This window comes from Hibiscus syriacus, unplaced genomic scaffold (genome assembly GCF_006381635.1).
Source record: "Hibiscus syriacus cultivar Baekdansim isolate YM2019G1 unplaced genomic scaffold, ASM638163v2 tig00005939_pilon, whole genome shotgun sequence".
Classification (NCBI taxonomy): Eukaryota; Viridiplantae; Streptophyta; class Magnoliopsida; order Malvales; family Malvaceae; genus Hibiscus; species Hibiscus syriacus.
In genome coordinates, this window is record NW_024062073.1 from 677,786 (window position 1) to 688,990 (window position 11,205).

General features: G+C 35.3%; 1 protein-coding gene across 1 annotated transcript; it reads left to right on the forward strand.

Annotated features, from left to right (window-relative positions):
* The first annotated feature begins 1,383 nt into the window (after window positions 1–1,383).
* Window positions 1,384–3,395, forward strand: LOC120200364 (probable calcium-binding protein CML49). The gene is made up of 5 exons (XM_039201231.1): window positions 1,384–1,897; window positions 2,131–2,177; window positions 2,402–2,577; window positions 2,690–2,708; window positions 3,276–3,395. The coding sequence occupies exons 1-5, from the start codon at window positions 1,417–1,419 to the stop codon at window positions 3,378–3,380; spliced, it is 828 nt and encodes a 275-aa protein (XP_039057162.1). The 5' UTR covers window positions 1,384–1,416; the 3' UTR covers window positions 3,381–3,395.
* Window positions 3,396–11,205: the final 7,810 nt, after the last annotated feature.

An 11,205-nucleotide genomic window follows, 5' to 3' on the forward strand; every position in this document is an offset into this window, starting at 1 on the left:
AAATTAGAATTTAAATTATTTCGAATATTATTAATTTAATTTATTTTAATTAATAAGTTTTTGCTACAATATATACAAAAAATATTGTTATTACCTGCGAAGCTCAACCATGCAAACATTCTTAAACATTCAACGATTTAAATATTTTTGAGTGATTATAGATATTAGATCAAATTATTTAAAAAATATATATTATGAATATTTAAATTAAAATATTATTAATTGTATCTTAACCTATTTGTATTATTATTACTAGAACAATTTAGATATTATAACTTTAAACTTATCTAAATACATGGGATTTTTTTAAAATTTAATATCTAAGATATTATGAAAATTTAGACATTATAAAATATTATAAAATTGAGATTTATACAAAAGAATTAAGAATATTCAAATCCTAACTCTAATAATTTCCCTATTTACTACAAAAATAAATAAATAAATCCACTTGCTGTTGTTCATACAGGGGCCGGAACATGGAACCGTTTCTTTTCGATAAAATACAAAAAGTCAAAAACTTGAAGGGATGATACATTTTTAGGAGTATAAACTACGCCTTTAATTTTTAGTATTTAAAGAAATTTTCGTTAAAATAAGTGTTTAACATTTTATTTAGTATAATTTTAGGTGTCTATCGTTATATTTTTATTATTTTTATTTATATAATAATTAAAATATTATGTTTAAGAAAAAGAAAAAATTCAAAATAAATCAAACCACTCGCATCGTCCCTCTCTCTCCTATCCTCATATCTCTAACGATGACGAAAGGTCATCACTAGCTGGGTTTTGATCGAAACAGGGTGAGAACTCAATAGTGACGGTCGTGCAATATACAATTGATTGTAGCTGTCAGAATCGTCAAAACACAATGAAGGAAAACTTAAAAAATCGATGACCCTTCACGATGCTTTTCACAACGATCGATGCAGTTTCACGATAGGTGGAGGACTGAATTTTGATCGTGACGGTGAGATGATTCTAATACTATCAACGGCTACAGACCAACGATGATCGATCGTTAATGGAATTTAGAGTTTTTTTTTATTTTTTAATTATAATATATTTTTTTCTAAATATATTTTTTTAAAATTTTATATACATAACACGAGTTGGATAACGGTCAAATTTATTAGTCGTTACGGTCCATAAATCTAAAATTTAACGTTGCAAACATTATACACTTATTTTTAACGAAGAATTCGTTAAGCGTCAAAAGTCAATTTGTTGTATAATTTAGACACCTAAAAGTGTATTAAAACTTAACAATTAATTCAAGGAATGGCAATCTTGCAATAATGTACAAAATTAAGCCCATTTAAACTAACTATAGCTCTATAAATAATATCATTACGTAGAATCAAAATCAACAAACTATACTCAAAAGCCTTCTGCCCAGAAAAGTTTTATAATCATGTCCGGTGGATACCCTCAACACCCCGCCGGCTACGGCTACGGTGCTCCGCCATCTCAGCCCTACACAGCCGCTCCATACACAGCCGGAGCGCTGCCACCTCCTCTACCGTACGGCGCTCCATACGGTGCTGCACCATACGGCGCACCTTCTGCTCCCTACTCTGCCCCTCCGGGAGAGAAGCCAAAAAAGGACAAGCTCGGAGCACACGGCGTCGGTGGCGCTCCTCCAGTACACGGCGGAAACTATCCTCCCATGGGAGGTTATGCGAGCCCGTTTGCAGCTCTGATGCCGTCGGCATTTCCGCCGGGAACAGATCCTAACATCGTGTCCTGCTTTCAAATGGCCGATCAAGATGGGAGTGGGTTTATCGACGATAAGGAGTTGCAGAGAGCGCTTTCTTCGTATAATCAGAGCTTCAGTTTGAGAACCGTTCATTTGCTAATGTATCTCTTCACTAACACTAACACCAGAAAGATCGGTCAGTTACATTCTCCTCCTGCTTTCATCTGTATTCTTTCGCCGCCTTTCGTCCCCAATTGCGATTGAATTATTAGGTTAATTTTCCAGAAATTAGGAATTATAAAAGGAAAATGCACATTGGAATATAGTAACGCAATTGCATTATTTTTAAATTTTACTGTTGAATTAAACTAACGCTTAGTTTTATCAATAATTTAACTAGTTGTTTTCCATGAAAATTTCCGAATGCAGGTCCGAAAGAGTTCAGTTCAGTGTTCTATAGTCTTCAGAACTGGAGGGTAACTTCCACCCCTTGCATTTTTTTAGAAAGTGATTGATTACATACCAGTACTAAATTGTAGATGCCGTGTCTGAACATGCTAAAGATAATTATGTTTTTATGTTTGCAATGACATTGAAAAACGATAAGATGTGAATACTGTTTTGTGACATTGAACTACGTTTGATTAACTTGATTGCATTTATGGGTTTATTCAGTTAAAAAATGGGTTTGGTGGTGCAGGCCATCTTTGAGAGATTCGATAGGGACAGGAGTGGCAAAATCGATGCCAATGAGCTGAGAGAAGCACTCTTGAGTCTCGGGTTTTCAGTTTCTCCGGTTGTGTTGGATTTGCTCGTCTCAAAGTTTGATAAAACCGGAGGCAAATCCAAGGCCATTGAATATGACAATTTCATCGAGTACGACTGCTGTCTATCTTGTTGAATCCAATTACTCGTACCATAAAAACATGTCCAATTTTATGTATATAACATCAACTAATTATCTTTTTTTCTTCCTTCTTTATTGCAGGTGCTGCCTTACAGTTAAAGTAAGCTCTTTTCCTACTTAAATCTCTTGATGGGTAAATTGCTTGTTTAATACTTAAATTATCGGTTTTGGTCCATTTTAATACTTAAAATTTTAATTTTTTCAAAATAATACTTAAAATTCTTTTTTTGTTTCTTTCTAGTACCCTTGTTTAAAATTTAACATTAGGTTTTGAAAAAAATAAAAATTTAAGTACTAAAACGAACTAAAACTTATAGTTTAGGTACTAAACGTGTTAATTTTTTAACAACGGGTACTAAAATAAAATAAAATAAAAACTAAACATTATGTATGATTTTGAAAAAAATGAAAGTTTAGGTATAAAAATGGATCAAAACTGATAGTTAGGTACTAAATGCATAGTTTACCCTCTCTTCATTTAACTTGATGGGTCATGCACGAACCAAGCGACCTAGAAGATGGTTGTTATCTCAAGGGGTTTTGGGTTCGAGCATGACATCTACAGGGTATTTGGATATTCATTATCAAATGATTGAGAGTCTTTTGAACATATATTACCATGCAATTAATCATTCCAGACCGATAAATGTTTGGTTTGATGGTGTAGGGACTAACCGAGAAATTCAAGGAAAAGGACACGATGTATAGCGGCAATGCTTCGTTTACTTATGAAGCCTTTATGCTCACAGTTCTTCCATTCTTGATTGCGTAATCAATAGTTTATGGAGTAAGTTGCTTTACATCTTTGAAGTCGAGGTTTTCCGTTGCTATATATTAACATATAGCTGAAATAAAAAAACATATGCATTACTTGTATTTGTGCTATTTTGAAGTCAATTTCGTGTTGGCCACGTGATGAATTTTCAGATTTGTGCAAACTTACTGGATGCCCTTGCGTTGTGTAAACTTGAGAATAAGTCTAAGCATGTTGCTATATTTTAGTGTCTTTTCTTTTATTAATACAATCAACCAACCATTGACTATGTATTTCTTCACAATGAAATTGATTAATGCAAACAATTGGAAGAAAAAATAATGCAACCACATGATTTTTAATTCATGTTGATGTACTTGTAATATTATTGTAAGCGAAGACAACAAAGTTTGAAGTTGGAATAAGAATTAATAAAAACTCGTATTTCGAGAGAGATTAATTCGCTCAAATTCGAAATCTAAAGTGTTTAACTTGAAAACCAACAATAACTTTGAGTGTTTTAGACCCAACATAGCAGTTTCTACAACTTAAGTCGGAACATGTGGTAAAATGAAAGAAGCATAAAAAAAATCTCACTAGAATGTCCATATGCTTTACAAGTTTTGCTATAAAAACAAGTCCTCAAGCATTCAAGGAAGCTCACCTGCGTGTCTGTAAATACCAGTTGCTGATTTCTGATTTAATCGATCAAAGTTGGGAGCGTAAATGAATAGAACGTTCAATGAACTGTTCGTAGTAACCAATTTCATCGAGATAAGTCTACATGAATGTGTTAGTCCATCGCAAGAGCTTGCATGTGATGATGCCCGTTTGCATACACATACAAGCTATACGACTCGGTCAATGCAACTGTGGGCAAACATGACAAACACCATAGTTGTAACAATGAATATGGAGAATCCAACTATAACAAATACTAAGAACAAAATAAGGGGCACAAAGAAAAAGATGGACCAGATATATAGCAGTTTAAATCGAAGCTGATTAATGTAACTGGAACGAATCTTACTACAGAGAAACCGTGCGTCTATAAAGTACTTCATCATCACTCTCGTCTTCTTCATCAGACATAACGTCGTTTCCCAGTAGCTCCAATTTCCCACCCATTCGGAACGATGGTCCTAAACTTTCTGATTCGATATAATCGACCTGCAATCTCTCTTCAAATCTCTGGTCACTACAATTCAGAAACCAATTCAACGACGACCTGATTCCCTTGCTTTGTAACTTGGTGTACCTGAGTTTGATCCTCGATTCCAAGCTGTACGTAAAGTACTCCGGAAAAGCCACAAGCTCGTTGACTGGCCTCCCCATCTCGGTTTTGAAGTAATAATAGCTTTTCTTCATGACTTCATTCGTAGTGCAACTAACTAACGGAAGTCCCCGCCCCGAAAGAAACTTGATAGGTTTCATAAGAACATGTTGATTTAGGCTTGCAATCTGTGGCATCTTCTCGATAATACGAGCAAACCCGTCCGGGTCAATCTTGAGCTTCAGGCAGAAGAAATACTGTTGTGAAGACAGCTTTTAGAGGTAACTCGAGAATTTGTGCGATAACTGATTCGATCGCTTCCCTCCGAGTCCCGAAACTAATCAAAACAATCAACATTCGGCCTAACAGTTTCTTAAAGATCATAGCCGAGTATGTATGCCTGTTTCTCTAACATTCTAGCCAAAATCTTCTTCGGCAATCCCAACGAAACCAAGTAATCCACAAACGGCTTAATCACAGTCCCAACTCTCATCCCTAGCAAATACGGATATTATGTCACCACAGGACCGATATCTCTCGGACTAACCCCGATGCTCGCTAAGTAAGCAACCGAAGTACTCATGGTCCCCCTCGAGCTTAAACCCCAACAACTCCGGATACTTCTGCAGAACGTATCCCATATCCTGCTTCTCGACATCGACCCCTAAGAAACTTAAAAACAGGGGCAAGCTCAACGACCACAATTGTGTGCAACACCTGCGGATGGTTCTTAACAAACTCCCCTAGTTTCGACTTCGGGATACCCATTTTTTTCCAAGTAACCCAACACAAGTACCATGTTTTTACGCACGCTGCAACCGAGCATCAAAGGACAAAGGGTATTCGTTGATATCGTCGATAGTGAATCCAAGCTTCTGTAAAAACTGGACACGCGCACACATAACTTCAACAGTAGAGGGCAATTCTAGATTCTCTAATTCATCGGGGATTATTCCTAAAGATTTGAAATAATCACATATTTTGACACGCTCTCTTTTCTGCCCTGAACAACGGCCCCAAGTGACAGAGGGCGTCTGGTACTCGGGAAACTTGGTGGATTGACTTGAATATTGGGAAACAACTAGGTTTCTTGTTTGAGCATATGTGTTTTTGATGATTTTTGGGTAAACTACATGGGAGACCACCAAACTATGCTCATAAATCAATCTTGCCACCGAACTATTTTTTGTCTCAATTCGACCACCAAACTTTTTAATTGCTTCAATCAGACCACTCTCCGTTAAAAAAAAGAAGGAAGAAGAAGGAAGAATGCTTCAAAACATGGATGAAGAAAATGAGAATCGGATGGATGGATGAAGAAAATGAGAATCGGATGTGCTTATGTGGAGTTCGTTCGACGCTAACAACCAGATGGACCGACAAAAATCTTGGTAGGAGATTTTGGGGTTGTGGAAATTATAGAAAATGGGCTCGGGTTTGCAAGTTTTTTTGTTGGTATGATCCACCAGTAAGTTATCGGTCAAAAGCTATTATTGTTGGTCTTCTAAGAAAGATTGGATCTATGGAGGAGGAACAAAGGAAACGAAAATCTGCTTGGATTTTGACTTCTGCTCTTGTTTTCATTGCGGGAGTGATAGTGGGAATTATAATCTCTTAAGTCTTGTTTTCTTGTCTTCTTTGTTGGAGTAATTTCTGGTAATATTATGTTATGTTGTTAACTACATTGTATGGGTTAATAGACGTGTGTTAGAATTGAAGATGCAATGTATGTAACATGTTATTTTCAGTGTAATGCTTTAAGTATTAATGAAATGTTAAATTTGTGAGATAGATTTGTCTTAAGGAAATGCTTCAAATATAAGGATATAAACATACAAAAATTTCATTGAATTCGTTTTCAAGCCAATATATGGCATACATCGAATGTTTGACCAATACACATAAGCAAATACACAAAAGATTTAGAGAACAATTGTTTGGACATACATAAGCTACTGTCAATTGTCACCACAAAACCTAACAATATCATCTATCCCTCACGTGTCCTAACAATATCAACTATCACCACAAAACCTAACAATATCAGCTGATCAAAGCACTAAAATGTGTATGGTCAATTGCACTACTCAAAATATCAAACAAAAAGTATAGTTTTGTGGAGATGGTTGGCTGCCAGAAGTATCACTTTTATGCCTCTTTGGAGATGACTGGCTGAAATAAGTTTGCTGCCTAATGTGGACAGTTGGGGTAGGCATCCATCTAACCGTATAGCCTTGTGAAGGTGATTGTGCCCTTGGACTAGTTCTGTGATTTTTCATCGCAACTTGGTTTGGTGTTGGAGCTTGTTGATGGGGAGATGATTGAGTGACACAACTATCTTGACGCAATGGTACAGTGGGAGTGGGCATGCATCTAACAGTATGGACCCCTGCAAGTTGTTGTGACCTTGAACTACTTGTTTGATTTTGCATGACATCTTCATTTGATCTTCTAAACTGTAATAAAAAACAAATACAATCAATAAGCTCCAATCAATCTAAAACAAATGCAAGCTAAAACAAAGTCAATCTATAACATACTGGCAGTTTTGATCTTCTTGCAGCAGATTTTGTGTTTGTTGGAGGGGCCTTGTATTGCGACCAACCTGACCCTTGCATGTTATGACATTATGTCCAGAACCCCCACATTTTCTACATAATATTTTAACTCCCCTCTTTGTCACCCTACGAGTATAAGGAGGTGCTTCATCAGCCTCCATTCTTCTGTTCTTGTGTGGTCTTCCCGATGGCATTCTCAAGGTAGGTGGTAAGATAGGCTCTATTGTTTCAATAGGAGTCCACTGATTAGGACCTCTTACCGGGTTGATAAAATTTGAGTATATGTTCATTTGGGTTTTCACTAAGTAGCATTGGTCCATAAAGTTTTATGGGTTTTCATGATTCATGATTATGACAGAAATTGCATGTATACAAGGAATACCTAGATTAAAAAACAATTAGTTATTATAAAAATAAAGAAAAGAAAAAATTAACATTATATTAATAAAACATTAAGTTACCTGTTAGTTCCCATTTTCTACATGAACAAGTTTTAGTTTCAATGTTGACACAATGCTGATTTGAAGGACCACATGAAACTAGGTATGTTGGTCCACCAGCAAGAATGGGCCAACAACTATATGCATGAACAATATGCAGTAACAATATGTAATAACAGTATGCATGAAGAATATGTATTACCAAGTTAACCAAAAGCATACATAAGCATTACCAATATGCAATCAAAACAAATGGCAAAAATATAAAAAGTTATACCTATTTGCTTGTGTTGAAAACATTTTGATGTTTCGAAATAACAAATCAAGTTAAATGACTTTTAAGATTTTACAAATGATTTTCTAAGTATATTCGATTTCATTACTCTAATATAAAATTATTACTCCAAGTCTTCAAGATCAATTTCAAACCTTACTAAATGTGTAAAATTGTGTTTTATACTTAATATATTTTTGAAACAATTTTCACAAAGTATTTTGAACCAAAATCAAGCCTAAAATCAATTTTTCAAAGTGATGCAACGATGCACCAATCCATGCATCGATGCACCATGGAATAAATTGAACATCGAATGCATTTCATGCATCGATGCACATACTATGCATCGATGCACTCAGAGTTTTATGAAAACATCGAATGCATTTGATGCATCGATGTACCAGCCATGCATCGATGCACTCTGGTTATTTTGAAACATTGAATGCATTTCATGCATCGGTGCACTCTTAGTGCACGGATGCACTAAGGGTCCAACGGTCAAAATATTTGAATTTTACACTTGATGCACCGATGCACCTTGGGTATGCATCGATGCACTGACGCTCCCAACTGATTTAATTAATTGTTTTCACAGTTAAACGGCTCTATTGACTCCACTAATCATCCCCAACATTCAGAATCATTTAAAGGTGTATTTAAACAAGCTTAGAAGCCATTGATCAATAACAAGAATGCACAAGAAACAAGAATCAAGAGAGAATCAAAGAGAAAGCATCAAACCTCAAGTTTAAGCATTTCAAGCCTATTTTTCATTCAATATTCATTTTACTTTCAAGAACACTACTTCTACTCAATTGTATTCATTTTAGTGTTATTTTCTTTGTTCTAAAATTGTGCAAACAATCTACCTTGTGAGGATTTCCTTGTAAGTTTGCAAATTTGTAATATTCTCTTTGAGAAAGAGTGTTCTCAAGAATTGGGGTATATTCTTGAGGGAGTTGTAAGGTTATCTCTTTGGCCTAAAAAGAAAGAACAAATTAGTGAATTTGTTGGAAAATCCTTAGTGTGGATAGCTAAGGTAGTGGACGTAGACTTTGATTGAGAAAGTCGAACCACTCTAAATCACTGTGCAAATCTTTTCAATTTTCTGCAAAAGCTTCCACCAAAATTTTAATTGCCAATTCACCCCCTATTGGTCAATTTCGTCGATCGATTAACTCAACAATTGGTATCAGAGCCTCACTCATTTGAAGGTTTAATCACCTCTTGAGTCAATTCGGGAAGAGTTACATCGATTATCAAGTCATCAATGGCCTCTACTTCAAATGTTGACTCCGATCTCGATTCGATGCCCGTCAACAAGCCTTCTTTCTTCAATAGAGCTAACTATGCCTTTTGGAAGAATAGGATGATGTATTTCATTCAAGCAAGTGACATGAGAGCATGAAATATTGTAGAAGACGGATATATCAAGCCTCTCACTCATCCAAGATTGTGGAGTGAAGGAGAGACAAGAATGTTCCAGCTCAACTCCAAAGCCATCCATATCATATTTTGTGCTCTTGGACCAGATGAATATGGAAGAGTTTCATCTTGTACAACCTCCAAAGAAATATGGGATAAACTACAAGTCACTCATGAAGGCACCGACGAGGTAAAAGAATCTAAAATTAGTCTTCTAACACATAGCTATGAAAATTTCAGGATGAAACCAAATGAATATATCAAAGCTATGACAGATAGATTCTCAACGATTGTCAATGGTCTCAAATCATATGGAGAGATCATTCCAAATGAAAAGCTTGTGAGGAAGTTAGTTTACTCACTTCCAAAATCGTGGCAATCCAAGAAGACGGCAATCATCGAGGATAAGAACCTAAAGTACTTAACTCTTGAAGAGCTAATTAGTTCCCTCCTCACTCATGAAATGATGCTTGAAGATGAGGTGGACCTCGATAAGATTGATAAGACACCAAAGGAGAAGGAGAAGAAGAAAAACATTGGAGTTGCTCTCAAATCCACAAAAGATGAGAGTGATTCAGATGAAGGTAACGATGACGAGGAAATGACATTGTTTGCCAAACGGTTCATAAAAATGAAGAGACCTTACCAAGGAAAAAAATTTAAATGAAATGAAGGCCTCAAAAATGAACCAAAAGAGAAGGACCCTATCATTTGCTATGAATGTAAAAAGTCGGGGCATGTCAAATATGATTGCCCACAATTGAAGAGAAATGGTCAATCAAAGAATAAGCACAAGGCTCATGTGGCTACATGGAGCGATGAAGAAGGTTCCGATGAAGAGGAACAAGAAGTAGCAAACTTGTGCTTGATGGAATTCAGGGAAGATTCTAAGGTAACCTCTAACTCATCTAAATTAGATGATTTATCTTATGATGAGTTATTAGAGGAATATAATGGGTTGGCTTCGGATTATGAGAAATTGTTTTTAAAATATAAAAATGATGTCTCAAAATTGAAAAATGAAAATAAGCTCATATCCAAGACCAACAATGATTTTGAAAGTAAAATCAAATATTTGCAAATCAAACTAGAAGAGTTTGAAAAGAAAAATTAGGATTTGCAAAATTTACTTTCAAAGGTCAATGATGATCATCAAAAGAAAATTGATGATCTTAAAGCTTCTTTTGATAAAGTTGGAACAAAACATTTTGAAAATGGATAAAATTCAAAATCCAACTTTGTTAGAAAAAGGTTTAAAAACTACAATCATAGAGGTCCCTGAAGAAACTCTAATGGAAAAATCATTATAAGTATATGGGTTCCTAAATGACTCATTACTACTAAAGATAAGGATATCCTACACAAATGGATACCTAAGGGGACTAGGATTTTGGAAACTAATGAATATGGACCCAAAAGAATTTGGGTACCAAAAATTAGAAATCAATCTATGTTTGTAGGAAAAGGAGCATTGCTACAAGGCACGGGAAACAAATCCAAACTCATGGTACCTTGATAGTGGATGCTTAAGACACATGACCGGGGACAAAAGCCGGTTCATAAAGCTTAATGTCACAAATGGAGGAGAAGTGACTTTTGGTGATAATTCAAAAGGTCACATTGAAGGTATAGGTACAATAGGTAATACCTCTTCCATACAAATTAAAAATGTTTTATATGTGAATGGGTTAAAGCATAATGTTTTGAGTATTAGTCAATTATGTGATAAGGGATTCAATTTCATGTTTGAAACTAATGGTTGTAAAGTCATTGACATTGCATCTAATCGGATTATGCTTGTTGGTCATAGAATAAGAAACATTTACATGGTGCATTTAGACTCTATTGATATGACTAATTTATGTCTAGT